Consider the following 24,507-nt stretch of genomic DNA (forward strand, 5'->3'; position numbering starts at 1 on the left):
ATTCTCAACTCATTGCATCCCAAGTAGAAGGAGAATTTGATAACTCACAACTGAAACTGATGCAGTATCTCAGTCTGGTAAAAACACTTCTCGCCCAAATTGAAACATGTCAGCTCATTCACATACTTCGAGAGCATAACACCTGAGCTGATACCCTCTCCAAGATTGCAACTTCAACAATTGGAGATCTCTATAAATGAAGGTATATTGAGGAGAAACATTTTCCTAGCATCCATGACCCATGGGTGATATTGTCTATAGTTGACCCAAGGGAGCCATCTTGAATGGATCCCATCATCTCCTTCCTTTGAGACGGAACACTGTCAGATGATGCTACTTAGGGCTGTCAAAAAAGCTCGTTGTTCGCGAACAGTTCGTGTTCGGTTCGTCAATGAATTCGTGTTCGATTCGTTCGATAAGTAAAAGAGACAAACACAAACAAATTTTTTTCGTTCGGTTAGTTAAACGAACTAAACATGAACAGTGATGCGTTCGTTCGTGTTCGAATCGTTATTGTTTGAAATATAAAATAATATAAAATAATTATATATAAAAAATTTATTATATTTTAAAACATTAAATTTTATAAATTATAATATATAATAAAATAATAATAATAATATATTAATATACTATAGTAGTAATATACTAATATAGATATTGAATATTTATATAATATAAGTTATATAATTAATATATAATATTATTTTTATATATTAGTGTTCGGCTCGTTCGTTAAGAAACGAACACGAGCTTATTTCAAACAAACTAAATTTTAAACGAACCGAACACGAACACAAGCTTTGTTCGTTCGTGTTCGGTTCGTTTACACCCCTAATGCTACTACATCAATTCACATCTGACGCATGGCTGCCAACTTCATCCTTATTGAGAATGAACTGTATAAAAAGACATTTGTAGGTTCATACCTCAAGTCTCAAGTGTCTTCCTCCATCTGAAGCTGATTACGCTCTACGAGAAGTTCATTCTGGAATATGTGGGGAGCATCTTGGTGGAAGGGCACCTGCTCTTAAAATAATGAGGCAAGGCTTCTACAGGCCCACAATCAAGCAAGATGCATTAGAGTTTGTGCAAAAATGTAAGAATTTTCAACTACACTCCAATCTTACACATGCACCGTAAGTGGAACTCACATCTTTTCTAAGTTCTTAGCCTTTCGCCCAATGAGGGGTAGATATCATGGGGTCATTTCCAATAGCTACTGGACAACAAAAATTCATCATCTTAGCTATCAAATACTTCACCAAATGGGTAGAGGCAGAGCCTCTTTCCAAAATCACTGAGGCAAATGCCAAACAGTTTGTCTGGAAAAACATCATCTGTAACTTTGAACTTCCGGGGAAGATTATCACTGATAATGAGACTCAATTCACTGGAAGGGTTTTCACATCTGGAAGGGTTCATCATTCTACAAGGATCTTCACATTCAGTTGGTGCACATTGCTGTGGCGCATCCCCAAACAAATGGGCAAACAGAGGTGATGAATTGTACGGTGCTCAAAGGATTGAAAACTCGACTTGAGAAGGCTGGGGGGCAATGGGTAGAAGAGCTGCACAACGTCCTTTGGGCCTACCGCACAACCGCGCGAACTCCAACCGGGGAAACTCCAGATAACTTATGTGTCGTTACTGAGGATATTATCCCAGTTGATATCAGAGTTTTGAACCCGTGAGTTAAGACTTTCGACTTAGATAGCAACGAGAAAAAGCTCCGACAACAATTGGATCTCCTCCCAGAAACACGTGATGTGGCTCATCTTAAAGCTACTTCCTACTGCCAAAGAGTTGCTTGCCACTTCAACCGAAGAGTCAAGCCTCGACTTATTTCTGTCGGTGACCTGATCTTGCGTAGTATTGAAGCCACCGGCCATGGTCGCCAACGCAATTAATTATCACATCTCTGGGAAGACACATATATTGTGGCTGTCATGATCAAGTCTGGAACCTTTAAGCTCAAGAATTCAGATGGAAAAATTTTACCCCGAACTTGGAATGCAGAAAATCTTCGCAAGTACTATCAATAACACCCAAGTCATGTAGTCCACATATGTTATTACATTGCAACTCATACATAATCAATGTATCTCAAATATTACTCACTAACTTTTCTATACATAAATGATATTTTTAGAAAGTGTAATGACTCATTCACGAGTCAGTTCATGCTCTCGACCCGACTTCATGCTCTCGACCCGAGATCTCGACCCGAGAAATACACAACTCCAGTTGTATCTTAGTCAGAGCACTATCAATCCCAGTGAGATTTGATCTAACCTCTTCCATATGGGTTAACATCATCGAGTTTTTACTCCGGTAAACAATCCTAGATAGGTTAACAATCCTTGGTGGACTACACCTGACCCATTCTACACATGTTCGTAAGCGAGCAATGCTCTAACAACAACCTCGGATGGGTTGATAAGTCCTCGGTGGACTTCCGTTGGCTCCTCCTATACAAATTAACATCATCAAATAACATTATGATGCATAGCCTCAGCAAAGTTAGAGGTCACTGATGATTTATCCCGTGGTAAACTTCTTACATGACAATGGACATCCAATGTGTCGTACCCCCGCAATGCGTCGCGTTGCTGCAACACCCAGCCTCGACACACCGACGCCGCGACGCTCCTTCGCAACACATTGTCTTGCCTCGACGCCCCACCATGATGCTTCGTCACAACACGTCACTGCGGCGCCCCGTCCCAACGCATCACGTCGTCGTGACGCACCGTAGCAACGAGCAACATGTCCCCGCGACACAACACCATAACGCTTTGTTGCAAAACTTCACCGCAACGCTTCGCCGCAACTCTTAGCCACAACTCTTCGCCGCAACTCTTCGTCACAACAAGAAAGAAGATCTCGTTGCTTGTCTGCTACTCACGGGGACAACTTTCTTCTTTTGGGAAATCCCGAATCAACTGCTATGCAGAGACGAAGACTCCACCATTTTTCTCTTCTATTCGGCCTATTTGTAGGCTCAAAAAGAACTAACCCATTAAAGACTACATTAATTAAAAGTAATTAAAAAAAAACTTGCTGTTCTATTCGGCCTATTTATAGGCTCAAAAAGAACTAACCCATTAAACACTACATTAATTAAAAGTAATTAAAAAAAAACTTGCTGTTCTATTCGGCCTATTTATAGGCTCAAAAAGAACTAACCCATTAAAGAGTACATTAATTAAAAACAATTAAGAGAAAAACTGTTTTTCGTTAAAAAAAACAACTATTCATTATATATATATAGCAAAATTACTTTATTTTTTTCTATATATAAATCACCTTATCAATGCATAAAAATGTGTGTATTTCAACTTTTTTAAATTAAAGTAGTGGTATTTGTATGTGATATTTAATACTTGAGTGGTATAAATAGGATATATGCATAAATTGAAAAATGAAAACACTCTGAACATGGATATTTTGTGAGGATGAAATTGGACTCGCCCGAAAATAGGGGAGCAATTGATTTGAGAATTTTCCATTATACCAACAAATTTTTATCATCCAACACGAATCTCGAGATAATATTTTGAGCATGAAATATTCAAATTTTGATAAAAAGTCATCCAGAGCTCCGATTTTAGCAAACTTATGGTCGAACTGATTGACTCGATGAAACAGACCAAATGATATAAACACTAGGCCAATCCGAGTCAGAACAATCCGAGATCAAATTATTAAACCACTCTTAGAGGATTTCTGAAGGCATTTGAAAGGTCAAACAGATGTTTAATCTATCGAGTTTATAGTCGAATCGAGCGTCTCGACAAGACGAATCCAACGAGCCCAAGATTGTTTAATTCTGACATCGTTAAAACACTCAAATGTCCATCAAACACCATCTGATCGAGGAAAGTTCTCCTGACCGTCCAATCAAAATGACTTATATTCTTACATTAATTGCACACAGAATACTATAAATAGAGTCCCACCCTTACATGAGGGGGTGCTTGAGAGAGAACTTGAGGCTTAGAGAAGAAGTTCAAGTCCAACATTATATCCGCCACCGTCGACCACCGCCAATCACCGCTAACCTCCGTCGACGACCGACCGTCTGCGATCATAGTCGACTTCCATCGACCACCGCCGGCCACCGTAGACCACCGCCGATCACTGCTGACCTCAGTCAACCACCTATAGTCTGCGACCCCTGTCGACCACCACCGACCGTCATCGATTGTCGTTGACTATCGTCGACCACCGCCTACCTCCGTCGATCACCGCTAACTAGACGTCGTTAGCTGACGTTGTACCTTGGAAAATCTAGTAACCCTTTCCAATCTGTGGGACAAATGATCTCTGTAATCATCGACTTATATTGAATTTTTATAACTAGGCCAGACCCCGTGATTTTTTCCCTTTATGGGTTTTCGACATAAAAACTTTTAGTGTCATCACAGGTTGATTCATTTTCATCTGAGTGTGTGTTGAATCTTCGCGCAACGCTAAGATGATAATCTATTATTCTACCGCAGCGAATTTCATCAATCACATCAATTTGGTGCCTTCTGTGGGAAAGATATATATATATATATATATATATATATATGCTAATGAGGTCACATTCATATCCTCATGTGATCGCTCGTACGGTTCGATTTCTAATTGCGTAGAGCTAAAAAAGTTTACATAAGAGAAAAAAAAAATTCCATCCTTTAAATATTAAAAATATAAATATATATAATATTTAACTTCATTTATTAGAAGACATAAATGAAATTCAGGCAACCCTCGTCCTTCGCGACGACCAACCGGCCCGGTTTGGAGTCCAAGATCCGGTCCGGTCGCCATCATCACATGGCCCAAAACCCGAGCTGCCTCTGTAGCTGTGCCTCTTTCACTTGCCAATCATATTGTAATGGATTTCTAAATCATTAATGTACATTTTGCATTTCACTCCCTGTCAAAAAGTGTTTTACTTCTTGCATAAATAACAATATAAAAAATCATTAAGTGCTAATGAAGAGCTATAGAGGGGCATTTAATAATTTCATTATGTTGGAATTACAAAATAATCATTGTTCGACAAATATATTTTATTTATGTAATAATATATTATATATATTTATATCTAAATTAAAGTCATTATTACTTGTGAGGTCATGTGGATTTTTATTTTTTATTGCACGAATGACGCACGTTCAATTCTAACCCTATCTATATTTTCTAACTAATTTAAATGAGTCAATTTTGAACAAAAAACAAAAAAAATATTTAAATCCATTCGAGCACGAACATACTATTTACGTGTAAGTTTAAACTCGAGCCAATTTCATACATAATTAATTCGAACAAGAGCTATCTTCATACCACCCAATTCATATGGTTTAAATTATGTAACAATTAAACTTTACTTTTTTACATTTGCACCGCCCAACCCTCGTTTATAAAAATTAATGTGTAGGCATTATATATAAATACATAGGAGTTAATTGGTATTTATACAAATCTTGTTAATTATTTTAGATTGATATAAAGTTTTAGCAATAAAATAAAATTTTTAATATTTTTCTTACTAATTACAAATTTTAATTCCTGGAGAGAGAAAGATAGAGAGGGAGAGAGAGAGAGAAGGAATGTAGTATGAGTCAAAAGTATGACTCTTTATATAAATAATTTATCCATATCATTCTTAATGTCTAATCAAAATGACCCATTACATCTTGCTTTTTCTTGACCTCTATACATTCCATCTAGGGATTAGGGTTTATATTAAAATATTTTTTTTTGGCAACATTTAATTATTTAATTGACCAAATTTACAATCTTTATAGAAATATGCTTCTTGTTATCTTGCTTTTTTATGAATTCAGCTAACATAGGCTACCTTTTTTAATAAACAGAATTATTGTTGTACCATGCATGCCATTCACCACCATTAAAGCCCTCACCTTTTTTTACTTTTGAAACTAAGGACTATTTAGTTTGATAAAATAGAAATAATTAGATTATTTATTACTGTTGTGAAAAACAACGACAATAAAGTGAAACATAGAACGAAAAAAAATTATACGTAGAAAAAACACCAGAACGACACAGATTTACGTGGTTTGGCAAATTTTCTTACGTTCACGGAGCTGCAGAGGATTTTACTACTTCAAGGAATTACACCGTCGAGCGTCTCATTGTTTATAAGAAAATCTCTTTTTTCTTCTTTCTCTTTCTCTCTCTCTCTCTTCCTCTTTTTCTCTTAGCTCTCGAGAGGACATGACTTGACTTCTCCTTTAAGCCAAAAGAGGTTATTTATAAAACTATGAGAGCGGTAGGTAGGAGATTGGTGAGCAGTAGGTGGGATATGGTGGGTAAGCTGTAGGTAAGATTCTTGATTAAGAAGCTAATTAAATTTTGGTGGATCGGATCTTCACGTTACCCAACAATTACTTTTTTAATGAATTTATAATAAAAGTTGTTATAGGCATATATGACATTTGCATATGAGCTTTAAATAGGTTGGGGCATGATTGTAATAAAAAAATTAAATAAATTAATTACACTCATGTTTGAATGATTGTCATTTACTATTAATTAGCCATGAATAAATGTTTTTGTTGACCATGTAAAAATGATTAAGTTTTATAAAAATATAATAAAAAATATTTTCTAATCACCCTTTTTAAAGCAAAACTAATAATTAATATTTGTAGAGCGAAAAAAAAACTAATTTATTCTATAGAGATTGGCTGCTGGTGATTGACTGTCCGGACAATATATTATCTCCTTAAAATTTGATATTTCAACAATCTCAAACTTATTTTTATACGGTTAAATTACTATAAAAATGATCAAATTATCAAATGTTGATGTCTTTTGTTGTTTTCTTATTTTTTGCTTGATAATGTAAAAGTTAAACATGAATACAAAAATTATGAAATATATTCCGATTTACTAAGTAATAAAAAACCTAAAAAAATATAAAAAAAAAGGTCATTTACAATGAAAAATACGTGTTTCAAAAATAAATAAAAATTGAAGATTAAATATATTATAAATGTAAATACATACAACTTTACGTGGTTAAATGACAATGAAGTCAGCACCTCGGAACTCGGAAGCAAGTGTAAGTCCCAATTTCGCAGAGAAGACCGTTGAAAAGTCAATATCTGCCACTAGGCACCCAAATGTTGACTTGGGCTACACCTGTAGCCAAATCTGTTGCTCGCTAGCACTAGCTGCATAGATCGCTACAGGGTTAACGAAAACCAAGCATGGTCATTTCATTGGTCGCTCAGGAGTCATTGACTGGTAGTTAAGAATAAAAAAACATTTATAATAATCTAAAAATTATATTTCAAAAAGGCTCTGGAATTTAAATATTATGATGTTAATAAGTCTGATTTAAATAAGTGAAGGAAACGTTGAGTGAAGTATTAGATTTACATTCTAAAAAAAATTAAGCCCATTTTCATAATAATTATAAAATATATTATTTTTCATCAAATATTAAACCACAAAAGCAATATATATATATATATATATATATATATTGAATCCCAAAGCGTACAAGAAATACACCCAATAAATGGAACATTTTGTTTGGAAGCGATTAGAGAGAGATAGAGCACAATATGAAATAGTAAAAGAGAGTCCAACATTTATTCATTATATGAACCCCTATTTATAGACATAGGTTCTAATATTATAAAAGTACATACCGGTCTTTTTTATCATTAACTTTTCAGAGAGACTTTTTGGTAATTATAGAGTTATTAACATATAATAATGTCGAGGCACTGATTCGATAGGTAAGAGTTTGCCTACGGTCTGGTAAGCATTGACTCGATCGATAACTAATCCAAAAGAGCGCCTTCTGTCGATGATCTTGAAGGTTGATCCCTGTCCTGTGGAAAATCTCTTGACACGTTCTGCCTATTGTTTGAACAAAACGCTTTTCTTGTCAACATCCGGCACAAGACAGTCGTCAACAGTCATGACTGATCATCATTATTATCCTCCTGAGCCTTTCATCAGCTTTTAGATTTATGCTAACATATTTTTATACATACATGTATGTCTACATAAATTTAACGTTGCACTTAAAAATAATTCCAGCATAAGATAAATTTTATTTTTCTTTTGAAAATAAATATAATATCATAAAAATCATGATACAATAACATAATTTAATTAGAAATAAATATTGAACGCGATCAGGCCCATTTGATGAGGAACGGATCCTGACGAGGGTTGGTGCTGACCACTTTTGTCTTGATTTTTCAGGAAGGAGCAGCAGCTTATGAGCAAGCAATTAGAGAGAGAAACACGTACAGAATAATGGTAAGAGAGAGAATATGGTGAGAGAGAGAGTGAGAGAGAGAGCTAATATGTGGAGGCAGAGATGGCATGATAGACTAATGATGCAAAAATAATGTGAACTCCCACCTCCCCAGGGATTAAAGCAAAGGCTGCACCTCTACAGTCCTCTGTTTCTCTCTCTACTGTGTTTTTCACAGTGGTGACCCTCATGGATCGATGCATAAACCTGTGAAAAAGAAATAGCCTAAAAGGGACTGGAGTGAGAGAGAGAAAGAGATAGAGAGAGAGAATGCTTTAACCTTTTAACACAGGTGTCTGAAACTTAAGGTGTTGTATAGAGTAAATGTATTTAAGAGTATTATACCAACTTCTTTTTTTGTCTTTATATATATAATTAAAAACCATAATGCATAAATATTTAATAACAAGCAATACAATTTTTTCTAATAAAGATGAATATCACAATGTTAAATATTATAAATTGTGATGAAAATATAGTATTGTGCTTTGAAAAAAAATTATCTGAAATTATTGTGGCAGAAGACGAAATATTATAACCAGTGCATCATGTCACACTATAATGAGTATTTTAGAATATGCTTACATAGATATTTGGGGTCTGAGAAAGAAGATATTATTCAGCTGATGAAGATACTTTATTTTTTTTCATTGATTATTACTTCAGATATGTTTGAGTTTATCCCATGAAACGAAGAAGTGAGGTGCTGGAGATTTTCCATGATTTGGGCAAAGTTGATTGAGGCTCAGACTGGTAAAAAGATATGGTATATTAGGAAAGAAAATAAGGGTAAATACACATCAGATGCATTCTTGCAAGAGTCTCAGAGAGTTAAAATAGGACACCACTTGAGAACACCGCAACGGAATGGGATGACAAAAATGAGATTTTGAAGAACTACGTGAGACTTGATCCATTCGTGCAAGGCGTACGTAAACAATCATCTTAGTGTGATTGTTTTGACATTGGAGCTAATTTTGGGCATCTCTCACTTATCTGGCAGTGAAATAAGATAATTCTTTTATGAAAACTATTAATTAATCTAATAATTATATTTTATGATATCTTGAAACACAATTACAGAAAATCTAACTACAGGAACTTTTCTATCAAAGAACGATGTTAGGTAATAAATTAAATGAGATTTAATTACATGATCATTTCAATATTAAGAAGATTGATAGTAGGTAATCTAATTAGAATAGATCTAATTACATGATCATTTCTATATTTGAAATATTCCAAATTTGTATGTCAAAATCTTCTTTTATTTAAATAAATGATTCTAACTGATGTGTATGTGTGGAATTTTAATCATATTTCAACTATTTTTTCGTCTCTCCCCACCTGTTGATAGTGGAATAATCCCTCCCCATGGATGTACGAAGATATATTTGTGTCGAACCATGTAAATCACTCCATTTTGGTTTGTTACTTGTTGTGTGATTTTATTTTTTTGCATTACTTTGAACAATAGAAAATGTTCTTAGTGGATCTTTATGAGCCAAATTGAGATGAGAAATGTCACATAAATGGGCAATGACTGTGAGATTTTGCAAGTTGGTTATAATAGAAATAAATAATGGGAGAAGAGTGTAGAATTTGAAATATTTGTTTAGAATTACATGTAATTTTCTAGAGAATTTTTTGACATAAAATTTGCTACTTCAATTCAATAAATTTTCTACTACAAAACTCTTTGGTAATCTCAAAAAAAATCGTTCATAGAAGAAGTCACGAGTAGCAACGTGTTTGCTTGTAGTTTCATTAAAAAGTTGGCCCATAAAGTTATTTGAACCTACAAATCCTTAGAGCTCCATACTTACTAAAATATTGAACTAACTGAAACGCTTAATATCAAACTCTCCACAAAGCACCTTTTGAAGTAAATATCTTGACTATACCTATTTATAACTTTCCCTTTGGACTAGGAGTTTCTAATTAAACATGTTTAAGATTTTCATCAGAAAAACTCATCTTAGATACTTATCCTCTTTTCAAATCTAACTTAATGAATAGTTGACAACCTATTTTACCCTTCTTAGCCAACTCTGTTTCCCTCACGGAGCCTCAGCTATTGCATTTGTTATGTCATGTTTTATAAATTTTCTTATGAAAGTTTTTTTTTTTCATTTTCATGGCTCATTTTGGATGATGACACCTTTAGCTGTTCAACTAAATTGGTTATACGATTATATTATGATTAGGACATTTATTGTAACATCTCATTTTAACCTTTTGGGCTAAAATATGTAGTATGTAAAGATCATTGCTAAAGCTTATACATGACATGCGTTCTTAATTTACTTTTAGGCTAGCTAATATTATAAAATCCACTTGTTATAAAATAGTTGATTCCATAGGAAACCCATTATCAAGTCAATTGGCTAGGGTGAACTTAACATCTACCAAGATTGATTACACTTTACATCCATATTGAAGTACCTTTTTCAAATTAGAAGGCCTTGAGCTTAACATAGATCTCTCTTTGTAAGGCAACCTATAGATAAACAATGTGTCCTCTCTTCTATCACAATATTGTTGGTGTTAGAAATAAGTATTTATTTATTAAGATGAGGCACCGAGTCAGATATATGACAAACATCAATTTTCTAATTGAACTTAACATTTACCAAAATAGATTACACTCTAACTCCATATTGAAGTACCTTTTTCAATAGAGAAGGACATGATTTTAGCAAAGAGCTCTCTTTCTAAAGCAAACCATAAGTGTGATGATCGATGTGTCCACTACCACAATACTTAATGGAGTTAGAAATTAAGAAGAAGAAAAACTCTTTGAGAGGAGAGACCAAGTCAAATATATGAATAGACATCACACTTGTGAAAATTTGAGTCTCCTATAAGATAAATTGTACTTTATTCACCTCCATTGTTGTATGGTGCAAGGTTTGTTAGCAAGTTTGAATTTATTCTTTGATAGACAAGTGATTGGACCACACCCAACCAATTTAATTAATATATAACAGATCAACAACAACAGTGTGTTACACATTTATGATAAAGATTGGTATTCTTAATTAGCCTTTTCCTTCTCAGAGATGAGCTTTGAATATACAATAAAAGGAAGCATTCCATGATCTAATATTCATGCATATTCATATCGTAGGGTGTTATCGCTTAGAGTAAGCTGGAGGTTCTTCTTAATAGTGAAATATGCAATTGATCTAATAAATTTTAACTTTATTAATTGGCCATGCTCTATTCATTTTTGCCAATTTTATGAAACCACAATGGCATTTGCCATTCACTAAGTTTTTATTTTTATTCTAAATTGAATTTAATTCTTTATCTTTAGATTTTGGCATATAGTGTCCCATTTTAATTTTTTCATGATACACTATACAAAAACCTAATATAAATTGGAGTTGTTTGGTGATTAAAAGCTACAAAAGTCATTCTATTATGATGATTATAGTAGCAAGTCATTTGTGCCACCATTTCGAACTTTGGAGCTAGTCTCATTGTAATTCACCATTTTAATAATAATTTTAAAATCACTACTATCAAATGCTACCTTAAGTGGAAGTTTTAATTTTATAGTGATATTTAACAAGAGGCAACTTATAACTTTTAAAAGACTCCCTTGATTGGTAAGATTGTTCTATAATCCTTCCTCTTAATAATTGAGTTCACCAAGTCAACCTAGGATGATGGGATCAAGTGATGTTGATCTTTTTGACCTCGTTGATCATGTATCTTTATTCACCCCATGTTTGAAATTATAGATATTTTTAGAGATATAATTACTAATAACAATAAAAAATTAAAAAAAATGGATGTAAACATAATGGTTACATAAAGTAATCACAACTCATAGTTTTATTAGCAAAATTAAATCTCATATTCACTTAAAAATTATCATCTCCCTTTGAATAATCATAGGTTTCATTTGATTCACCAAAATAATATGATGACTTTATTGTGATACATTTATAAAATACAATATACTTAATAAACTTCATACACTCATAACTCATTATAAATGCATGAATCAAATACAAATATTTTAAAAGTTTTTTTTTTTTCAATTCTTTTCAACAAATTAAATGGAGGAAGAATAGATATGAAGCTTTCTCTCCTCTACTTTACCCTTTGTTGGGAAATAAAAAGCAAAGCACGTGCAAATGGCAATAGAATTAAGGACCCCCGCACTTTTCTTTTTTGACTGTGGAAAGAAGATACCCTCTCTCTCTCTCTCTCTTTCTCATTTTGCATCCAAAAACAGAAAAACCAGATGACAGATTCATAGAACATAGCCTTTTCACTCTTCCAACTTTGTTTTGCTTTTGCAAACATTTAATTTCTCTCTCTCTCTCTCTCTCCTCTGGTTGCTGAGTAGCTTTAGCTATAATAATGGCTTCCATGTTCATCTTTTTTCTTCTTCTTTTGATGCAAAAGCTGGTAGACGGAGCTGGGACCTCTTCAGATCTGTTCCTTTCAAGTTATAATCAATGAGGCCTCCCTAAGGTGAACTCAAGATTGGGTTTTTTGGAGCTGCTGTCTGAGATGCAGGAAGAGTTTATGTCTGAAATCATCTCAAAGCTTCTTGATTGCATCTCGCTCTGTCACATTGAACCAATTTACATTACCCTTTCACATAACTTTTCAATGAAAATTTTAAAGATTTCACTTTTAGAACTTTGGGATGGTGTTGGAAAGTTAAGTTATGGTCTCCCTTATGTGAATGGGAGACAAAAAATTAAATTTTTTTTGCTATTCTTCTTAATCACATGTTTTGTTAGAGTGGTTTTTCATTTTTATGGGCAAAAAGATATGTGATGAGATTCAATTGAGGTTCATTGCTAAGAAATTGTGGTTAAAATAATTTATTACTTAATTTATAGTTTTTTTTTTAAAAAAAATTGAATTTTTAAGATAAAAATGGTGCTAAAAGCCTAAAAATATTAAGTTTTAGTTATAGTTTTTTTAAGAATATCTCATTAGTAAATATTTTTTGGTCACATATTTCTTGTATGAAGTGTGATTGATACACAAAATTATTGTAGTGTGTTTATGTATAGTTTAAAACTTAAGAAAAGTTAATAAGGATATCTATAGTTGATTTGATCACACATTTTTTTTAATTATAGCTTATTAATGTAGTTTTTGCATGATCATTATAAAAAAATTGAGTTAGTTTTCAAATGATGTGATTTAGTATCAAATAGTAATCACTCCTTTCTTAAAGCTAATTAAAGCCTAAAAAATTATTTAATCACACTTTTTTATAATGCCTAGACAATTTTTAGATAACTCTTGTGGATTAAGGATTTTATGACTGATTAACCATGCTCATCTAACAACACTTTGATTTTAACCACCCAAGCCTTTCAAATTAAGTCCTGAAAGAGTTATAACATGGGAAAAGTTGTGCAATTGTATGTTAATTTTTTATCATAATAATGAAAAAAAAATAGAAAAATATTAGTTAAATTATATATTTCAAATAAAATAAGATCTTAACTCAGAATGTGCTTGAAATTGGTACCTCCAGTGAAGACATGCTTCCAGCGCTGGATTCCTTTTGTTTGTCATGAACCAACCCTCTGCTGATACAACCATATATCATGCAGATAGTGTGAATTTCAGCAAATAAAAATTAGTTTTTGAAATAACTGGTGAAAAGAAAAAGGAGAAAATAAATAGAAAAAAGCATAAATAATAAAAAAGGGACTATCTTTCACTACTTGCTTGTAGTAAGATAGCAGCTTTATGAGATATATGGATTGAAATAAAGTCACAATCCCATGTGATCAGCAATTACTGATCTCAATTAGAGGAAACTGCTAGGAAATATCAAAAGGATCATTTAGCTTTTGCACCAAAGCCTCTGGCCTTCTGACAAAGGGCACTTTTGCAAGCTTTTGGTCCACAAATCTTCAGAAAAAAAAAAACACAATATTTAATTCATGTCATATCATCTTTTTATTAGGTGTACCTTTAAAAATTCCTTATTAGCAGAACCAAATGACACTCTTTTATTTAAGTAATAACTACAAATTGTTTCTCAAATGAGAGTGCAAAAAAGATAGTCCCTTTCATAAATATTTAAAAGTTGGTTTTTTTTTTTTTGGTGTAGTGGGACTTGACCTAGATGGTATTTAGCTTATTGTATACTACAAGGAGAGATCATTCCACTATCATGAAGGTGCAATGACCATGTGATCATAGGCAAATGGAATAATACAATAATCTCTCTAGCTTTTTGTGAGTACTTTAATGTATATAACTTCTACGCGAAAGATTTGGTCTTCATATCATTAGGTCAATCAATTTTTGTATATATATATATATATGATAGAAAAATAGAGTATTGATTTATCATTTTCAACATATCATAATTATATCTTATATTACATGTTATGCAAAAATAAATTTTGACTTTATAACGGTGATAAATTAATATTGCTATTCATATATTTGGTGAAACGGAATGAAGGGAGGAGGGAAGCTTCAACTCATATACCTATAAGAAGTCATAATATAAAATTGTAATAATAATAATATTATATTTATTAAAGTTGATTTAATACAAATAATGATGTGATATCTTATTTTCTTTCTTTATTCATAATAATTGTAATTTATTATTATTATAATATATATATATATATATATATATTAAAAAAAGGTGAAATTGATATATGGTCCAGTGGGCACCAAATATTGATTCCACCATATGAGTTGAAAACCCAAAAACCCTCGTGTGCTTGCTCCTGATTCAAAGAGCCCGCGCCACGGGATTCGAACCTCCGATATAAATATATATATATATTAAAGTTGATTTAATGCAAACAATTATTTATATTTTTGTAACGCTTTTTAAGGTCTAAGGTTCACAATTTAGAATATTTTTTTTTTATTCCCCTTTACTCTTCCATTTTTATAGGTCCACTAAAAGATACTTTTCTTCACACTTTAAAAAAAAAATCTAACTAATGATGTAATCTTAAGTCATATGATTAAAAAATTGCCTACAATTCAAGTTTGTTGTAGTGGGTCTAATTTCTAAATGCACAACTCCCAACATGACTAATGATTTGCAATCCTCATAATGTTTGAAAAAAAAAAAAGTTAACTAAGAAGTAACACTTTAATCAGAACAATAAGTTATTTTTGTTGCTTTCATGGCATCACTTTTTGTTTTCAAAGCCAACAATTTAAAAAAAATGGCTTTATTGTAGGAGATAAAAAGCTTTTTTTTTTGGCAAGCAAAGCTCCAAAACATTAAGTTGTGCTATAGTTTTAGTTTAGAATTATCAGACATAAATTACTTTCAAAATAAATAAAATTTAGATAGTTCTACATACACACCACGCAATTCCTATATATTTACATATTTAAAACCTAAGTTTCAATTTTTACATACATAACATCTCATCTATGGATGAAAAGGTATGGTTCATTTTTCAGAGGTCAAGATACAGATATTTTTTATATGATATGAAAGATCTGATCAGTATAAATGTAAAACAGTAGATGTTAGATATGCAATTACATAGTAATTGAGTGATATGTATGTGATATGTATGTAAATAACCGAATTTAGGAATATTGAAGTCACAAATTAGAAAAAGTTTGCAGTTTTTTCTAAGATTGGAGGAAAAAAAAAACCATATAAATGCAATAGACTTTCCCTAATAAGACCAAATAAATAAATGAATTAAGCAAGTTTGCACATAGAAAGCATAAATTAAATCAAATTTAGCTGTCAAAGTGTGAGAAAATATATTATGTCAGGTAAACTGGAGGGAGGTGTGGTCGAAGATCCATGCCATCGAATAGACAGCGAGGTGCGATCCACATCGTCCGAATGACAGACGTAATACTTTTTGCTAAAGCGGAGAAGAATAATTTACCTGAAAGAATTGCTCCACAAACCATAAGAATTCATTCCATTTTGTCCTGATGGTGTTCCTTTCTGAGCAGATGATTCGGATCCTCGGACGGTGTTATTTAAATCCAGCAAGTTGTCATCAAATATCTCAATGGGATCATTTTCATGACCTATCATGATTATTCACAAAATCAGAACGAAAATATTTTGATTTAAAATGCAACTAAAAATACTTTAATTAAATTTTTTATCTTATATTTTGTAACAAAAGATGTTGATTTTAGTCATAATTTTTTTAAAAAAAATAATGTATTTTGTAACAAAAGATGTTGATTTTAGTCATAATAATTTCACTAAAATTTATGTTCAGTCAAGATTTTAAATTCTGCTACTTGGATATATTTTTATGATTTTCGAGAAGAAAATACCTGGAGATGCAGCCTTATCAGTGGTCTTCACAGTCCGATACATCTGCGGTTATGAACAATTATATCGAAATAATTAATCAAAATTGCAGCAATACTAAAAAATTTATGACAGACTCATTAAGATTATAAATTTTAATAATGCGGAGATAATTTTTTTAAAGAGAAAAATAAGCTATTTGCTGCATATCTAAGATCTTAATTATGAGTACAGCTTTTCATGCATTTATTGTAACATCAGATGTAATTATAGATGTATGATGAAAAAATTATGAAGTAATGATGCGCAGTAACCTTTTCCTTTCTCTTCCTACCTTAAAGGTAAAGTTTTCTGATTGGCAAGCAAAAAAAGCTGTTCCTGACTCTTAGAACTTACAAATCTGGAAGATTATAGAGAGAAGGAGGCTAGCCAGAGTGGGGGAGGGAGGGAGGGATTATGAGAACAATATGAAATGTAGCCAAAGGAGAAAGAGGAAAGAAGATGAAAGAAAATGGAAACAAAAGCTCTACATATCTATAAACAAAATGCAATCTTTGTAATTATCCCGTTTCCAATAATAAGAAAGATTCAATCTTTACAACAAATCTGTAGATGGGATAAGAACAAAGTGGGCAAACTGTGCAAGTATCGAGGAAAAGATCAGAAAGAAAAGAAGAAGCCTAACAATAGTCTGATGAAAAAAGAAAACTTGAAAGTATTCGGAAAGGAGAGAAGAAGACAAGCTTATCACTTTACCTGTAAGTGGGATTTCACATGAGCCAAGGTGAGATCTTTCACATCCATGAGCTCAAGAACAGACTTGGGGGTCGCCCCTATGATCCAAAAACATAGGAAAACATAAGAAAATTTTAACTGGAGAGAGAGAGAAAAAGTGTGACTTTATAATTACTCTCATGACCGCCGAGGAGGTCAACTGCATGGACAAAGCGAGCATGGAGTGTGGAGGTCCAGCGCATCCGGGGAGCTCTCATGCTGCGCTTTGTGGGAAACCGTGGGAAAAATCTTGAAGATGATGACAAAGATGAAGACAAATTAGTTGACCTCGAGAAGGAGGGTGAAGGGTGATTGGAAGCTGCTGTGGTCAAGGAAGAGTTATAGAGGTGGTAATGGTGAGAGGGGAAAGGAAAGGAAGGGGGGCAGTGGTAGACGGGGATGCCACTAATGGGAGGAAGTGAAGGCCGTTCATGGAGGAAGGGTGGGTGATGGTGATGGTGATGGTGATGGTGATGATGGAGGAGGTGGTTGGAGTGAAGGGGGAGAGAGGGGTCTGAGAGAGAGAGATCTGCAGCTGCGTTGGAGGAGGAGGAGAAGAAGGATGGGGAGGGATTGGATGGTGGTGGAGTGGTGGTGGAGTTGGAATTGATGGCGCTTCTCCAAAACCCTAACTTTATGGTGTCTTCTGATGTAGCGCTCCAGTTTGAGCTTGGCTTGGTGGTAGTTGGAGGGCTTATTTGCAGTGATAGGTCTGGCTGTGCAGGAAATAGCTCCATTTTAAAAATTTGGTTTTGATAAAGTGAGAAGAACTGAAGAGATGTTAAGTTTTCTTTGAATTGTTTCTCTGATCTCCTCTCTTCTCTTCTTCCTGCTTGTATTTCTTCTTCTTCTTCTGCTCGTCTGTGATAAAAACTGTAAAAAGGAGGAAGCTTTGTGGTGGTTGGAAGAGGAATGGAGGAGATTTTAGGGGGTGTTGGACATGGAGCTATGTAAAGAGGAAAGATGAAGTGGAGGTGTAAAAGCACCTTTGAGGCATTGTGAAAATAATTTCTTGCTTCTCTTCGGAAATATAAGAAAATGACACTCCTCTAGCTCTGTGAGTGTGTGCATGCCAGATAGAAAGAGGAAGAGATGGAGAGAGAGGAAACAATCTCCAAACAGGATTTGCAATTTGGATCCCTACTTCTTTTACAGATCTATCCGTTTATTTAATTTGATTTTCTTAATTAAAAAAAAAATTTAATCTTTGGAATTAAAGTTCTAAGTTTGGTAGGTTGTGTGCTATCACATCACTTAATCCCTCTATATTCTAGATTTGACCTCCAAAAACCTTTTTTTTTTCTTTATAGGCCATGTTATTATTATTTCTCCCCCCTTCATTTCCTTTAATTTTGCTTTAATTTTCTCCATCCTTTCCTATGTCCTCAAGCATGGTTGGAATAGAAAGAAGAGAGCCCACTTTTCTATGCCCACATGAACATTTAATTTTTAGCATGTTAGGTCTATGTCAAGCTCATTGGTGTTGAGGGAACATATATCATTTATAATTGAATTTATCACATTTCATATCATCTCAAGTGAAATTGCACAGCAAAAGAGGGGTTTCATTTCTCTGAAAAATAACATTGAAACTTTTGCTTTCTATATCCTTTCTGCTTTAGTTTTGAGTGTATAAATGCAAATTTTCCATGTATATCCATTCTTATTTTCATAACTACTTAATATTTTTTTCTCCTTCTCCCCAAAAGAGAGAAAACAGCTACCTTTTTTTAATTCCATGGAACTAAGAGCTACTGCAAGTAATGGCAGCTGCGTACAGATGTTCTATATAGCAAAAAATATTAATTTGGCTTCATGATTGCTTTTATTTGTGCCTGTTTAAAGTGTGGGTAGCAGCAAGACATCTTCATTTGCAGTGAAAGTCAGAAATTGAGTGAAAAATGTTCTGCAATTATACACTTCACATTTCTTTAAGTTTTTTTATTAATATTTAACATTTGTACCATTTCTAATATAAAAAAAATCTTTTAAGCATAAATTCATATATATATATATATATATATATGCCATTTTTTATAAAATATTAAAGTATATATATATCAAACCTAAGTTTTCATATTTACAGACAAAGCACTGAATTTTAAATGTCATATAGAAAATAGCACTATTATCTCATCTTAAAAGTGAAATACACATTTTTATCCATTGGTTTAATTAAAGGGCCAAAGTGCTATGAATGTAAATATGAAGGTTTTGATGTGAGATATGAAAACACATAAAAATTATGTGGTACGTAAATTGTTCTTATTTTTATTGCCATTTTTACATAAATATTAGACAAGTTTTATGTATTTACATATCTAGCACCAAAATTTTCTTATTCACATTATTAAAGCCTTAATGTCAGAGAAAAATGTATTTGACATTTGCAAAGAAAATGATAGCAGCACTTGTGATGCACCGCTAGAGCTTTGAGTGGTTGTATGTGAATATCATAGTCTAGGTGCCAGATATGTAAATACATAAGAATTGTGTGGTATGTATGTAAATGCTTTACTTTATTTTGGCATATGTTATGTTGGAAATGATTTCCTAAGAGATAGTGCATTGATCATTGCTAGAAATGTTGTTGAAAAATATGTTGTAATTACATGAAAGAATTGAAAGGCATGGTCAATGCTGCCTTTATAGACAATTTTGTTGGGTACCCTCTAAAATATAATTAGTCGTAACAATAATATTCTACTAGGAGACACAGATTGTTGAGGTATATAACATATTAAGGATTTTGATAGAAAAATATGAATTGTTTTCATGAGTTTATGATGGAAGTCAGTATTTAAATCTAGACTAACTTTTCTTTCCTCACATATGAATTCTCTTTGGGAAATCTATGTTATGTTATGATGTTGATACTTTACACGTGACTTGGAAAGGTGATGAAGTGATAAGAGATCGGTGCTTGAATCCTAGAGTTGGTGCTATAGGCCTTGGAAGAGTGGGGACATCATTTTAGTGGGGATATAGAAGAAGACATACAAAGATGGTGAAATTTTGTCAACCAAATGTATAGTGTATGTCCATAGTGCCATGAGAGAAATGAATTTATTAAAAAGGACAAAATACAAATGGAGGTATCCCTTGCATTACCATGTGATTGTTGATAGTGAAGAAATGAAGAAAAAGAGGTCGCAGAAGGGTGTGAAGAGATTTATTTTATAAAAAAAAAAGTCAACCTCTAATTGGTTGTACCAAAAAGTTAATGGCATTGAGCAACAACCTTCTTCATCCTTTTTTCATAATTTTCAATCATGTGGAGGACACATGGAGGTCCCAAATTGAATACATATAATACATGCTCAAATAGAATCATAAATAGACAATGTGGTGTCAAAGTCTTGATAGAAAAATCCTACATCGATCTACTTAGAGTCGATCAATATGAGTTGTTAGCAAGGCTCTTTGACTTGGGAACTCGCAATTGACATCCCTGGAGATGAAGGACCATCAAAACTATCTATCATAAACAAATTGATCCTCCTATCATTATGATTTCATTTTATACATTCAAACTAAGTTCCACATCTACTTCTAACTTTATTTTTATCCGTCATAAAATTATATTTCATTTCATGCTTTCAATCAACCTCTAATATATACGCTTAATACCATCTAAAGCTTGCATTTCCTTAAAATACTTTTTGAAACCATTGAAATTTTGGGATAAAGCATTGAATTGATCCTCCTATCATTATGATTTCATTTTATACATTCAAACTAAGTTCATGCTTTCAATCAATCTCTAATATAGACACATAATGCCATCTAAAGCTTGCATTTCCTCAATAAATACTTAGAAACCATTGAAATTTTGGGATAAAACATTGGTATGAGTGAAAATTTGAAAGATGGATGAAAGATTGTGGTAGATTTATAAATAAAAATGTTTCTAAGGGTAATGTATGTAATTATGTAATAGCCCCTTAAATCTTTTACTTTTTTATCCTTATCTTTTACTGTTATTTACTTATTTTATATTATCTCGCGTAATTAAACCTTTTATATATATTTATTATTTTCTTCTATCTCGGTACTTGGACTTTGAACTTCAACATTTTTTATAATATCGTATTAAACTCAATTGACCCAAATAATTTATAAGCCCTTCTCCCATTGCCTGAATAATTATTTTTTTAAATAAAAAAATAAAGAAAATCTATTATTTTTTAAGAGGGCTTACATGCATGTGGGTCCACAATATATTTTATTTATTTATTTATTTATTTATTTTCAATATATTGTAGTTATCTGCATTTTATAAATACAGTGGATTAAATAACTACAGTAATTCGGGGTGAATTTGAGCTCTGCCAATGGCATCAGATAAAATAATTTGTGTGCAACAATTTTTTATTTTTTATTTATTATTTCAAGAGCTAAAATGTACTAAAAGGTAATATATATACGTGGTGTTCTCAATTTACGGTGTAAGCGAGTCGAGTAGAGTTGGAGCTAGGGCTATCAAAAAAGCTCGTTGTTCGCGAACAGTTCGTTCGTTCGATAACAATGAGTTCGTGTTCGATTCGTTCGATAAGTAAACGAGACAAACGCGAACAAATTTTTTTCGTTTGGTTAGTTAAACGAACCAAACACGAACAGTGATGCGTTCGTTCGTGTTCGAATCGTTATTGTTTGAAATATAAAATAATATAAAATAACTATAAATAAAAAAATTTATTATATTTTAAAACATTAAATTTTATAAATTATAATATATAATAAAATAATAATAATAATATATTAATATACTATAGTAGTAATATACTAATATAGATATTGTATATTTATATAATATAAGTTATATAATTAATATATAATATTATTTTTATATATTAATATTAGGGATGTCAAACTGGCCCGTTGTTCGCGAACAGCTCGTGTTCGGTTCGTGTTCGGCTCGTTCGTTAAGAAACGAACACGAGCTTATTTCAAACAAACTAAATTTTAAACGAACCGAACACGAACACAAGCTTTGTTCGTTCGTGTTCGGTTCGTTTACACCCCTAAAGAAGACCATCAACAATGATGATTTAGAAAGCTCCGAAGAGGAAATGATGATTATAAAATAGAAGAAACCATAGTATGAGATATCCTTTGAAGATGTGGAGAAAAGTGAATATGAGTTGATGTATTATTGAATCAACCCCTATGTGAATGTCATAACCCTTACTCTAATTCCCCCTCAAAAGGTTGAGAGTTTAGAGGTCGAGGAAGTTTATAGCGTTGGTTTAAAGCCGATCAAATTTTACCATGCTTCTACTTCTGCTGATCTAAAAAATTATGTAAATATGGATGAGGATTCTAATGAATTAATGGAATTAACTTTTGGTTACTTTTGTCCTTGTGTACAAAAGTTAATTCAAAAGGGATATTTTCCAAAATAAATGCCAAAAGATAAGTTACAACTTTTTGAAAAGTTATGGAATATTAAAAGTCAAACTCTGAACTCGAAAGAGGGTCTCAGATTTGGTACGTTAGGACCAGTCGCTGATTCAGAATATTGTATGGTTGTTGCTAGTGAATCAGAAGAGGAATACCTCAATGTAGAGGATGTTTCTCAAGATTAGTTAATAGTAAATGCCCCGCTAGAATTTGAGGAAGAAATTGAATCAACTATTAATGAATTGAAGGAAATTAACCTAGGGACTGAGGAGTAGCCTCGACCTACCTTTATAAGTTCCTTACTCAATGAGGAAGAATCCACAAAATTAGTCAAATTATTGTTAGAATTTAAGGATTGCTTCGCTTGGAGCTATGATGAAATGGAAGAATTATCCCCAGAAATCGCAGTGCATAGGCTAGGGGTGGACAGAGATATGACCCTGGTAAAACTATTTCCCAGAAGAATGTGCCTTGAGATAGAGCAACAAGTCAGTTCCAAAGTGAAGAAATTAGTAGAGGCTAAATTTTTAAGAGAAGAGTAGTAGCCCACATGGTTAGCCAATATTGTGCTAGTTAGGAAGAAAAGTGGACTAATCCATGTTTGTGTCAAGTTTAGGGATTTGAACATAGCCAGTCCAAAAGACAAATTTTTGTTGTCAATACCAGCAATGATGGTGGACATCCCTTTGACACATGAGATTTTCTCCTTCATGGATGGAGCATCATCGCCTCCTGCATGCCGCTTCTCGGCATTCTAGGGCTTCTGCTGAGAAATCGAGCTATGCTTCATCCAAAGAGTTTGTATCCCTTTATATATGTGTAGGTCAGTTTATTTGAACCGCATTGAACCGGTTCTCTATCGGAGCTTGCTTGAAGGTTCATTCCTTTTTCAACATCCTGTCACGGCTCTGTATTTTTGTGTTGATTGTCTATCTTCTTTCCAGCAAGAATCTGTTCAAAACATAACTTTTTAGTTGGTAAGTTAGAATATGGATACATCTCACGCTTGGAGATTTACCGATCAAACAGGCTACCTATGAGAAAAAAATTACACATGCCCGAGGGATCCGGAGCACAATGCAACAAGCAGACACCAGCTACGAGTGAAGTTGCAACAATAAAAAGACACTTATAATGAGGATTTACACCTTACTCGAGAGGCACTCACCGATTATACTTGCAAACATGCAAGATATGTAACAACCATAAGAGAAAAGTGAAGCATACAACAAGCAACTGGCATATGATAGATGTCATGCATATAACATGCAAATGACACTCAAATGACATACGTGCAAGAATTTTGTGTCAAACTGACTATGTGATACAATCCTTGCTTGTGAGAATCACAAACCTAGACGAACACATATTGTGTCTTGTACATGTTATGGTCTTGGAAGCATGACTAGTACTCAACACAAGATGAAATATCTATAACACTCTAGGTAGTGTCGTCGGAAGCGAGGTAAGTGGCTCATATAAGACATCTCCTCGGAACGTGTACAAGTGTCTATCCCCGTGCATATAGTGATGTATGTTGGGAAAACACTTTCAAGTGTGGGTGCTCAGCGAGACACAAGAAGTGGGGGTGCTCAAAAAGACACCCCACACATAGAAGCTCAAAGAGACATCCGAACATGTCACATATGTAACATATAAGATAAACCTATCAAACAAGCTTGATTTGAAAATGCAACCAAGCATGCATCGATTGAAAGAAGTCGGCAGGGGAGATCGATCAAATCCAAGTGAATGGTCGATT

At 33.1% G+C, this 24,507-nt stretch overlaps 1 protein-coding gene across 3 annotated transcripts; it reads right to left on the bottom strand.

The window, feature by feature from the left end:
- Positions 1–12,405: 12,405 nt before the first annotated feature.
- Positions 12,406–18,466, bottom strand: LOC110018973 (probable transcription factor KAN2). 3 transcript variants are annotated; one of them, XM_020716471.1, is made up of 6 exons: positions 17,479–18,466; positions 17,325–17,401; positions 16,592–16,634; positions 16,186–16,333; positions 13,815–13,872; positions 12,406–12,888 (listed from the first exon to the last, which is right to left on the bottom strand). In XM_020716471.1, the coding sequence occupies exons 1-6, from the start codon at positions 18,077–18,079 to the stop codon at positions 12,775–12,777; spliced, it is 1,041 nt and encodes a 346-aa protein (XP_020572130.1). In that variant the 5' UTR covers positions 18,080–18,466; the 3' UTR covers positions 12,406–12,774. The 3 variants fall into 3 exon arrangements, with proteins under 3 accessions (XP_020572130.1, XP_020572129.1, XP_020572131.1); XM_020716470.1 differs by having other exon boundaries at positions 13,815–13,875; XM_020716472.1 differs by having other exon boundaries at positions 12,810–12,888; positions 13,791–13,875.
- Positions 18,467–24,507: the final 6,041 nt, after the last annotated feature.

This window comes from Phalaenopsis equestris, unplaced genomic scaffold, assembly GCF_001263595.1.
Source record: "Phalaenopsis equestris unplaced genomic scaffold, ASM126359v1 Scaffold000036, whole genome shotgun sequence".
NCBI lineage: Eukaryota > Viridiplantae > Streptophyta > Magnoliopsida > Asparagales > Orchidaceae > Phalaenopsis > Phalaenopsis equestris.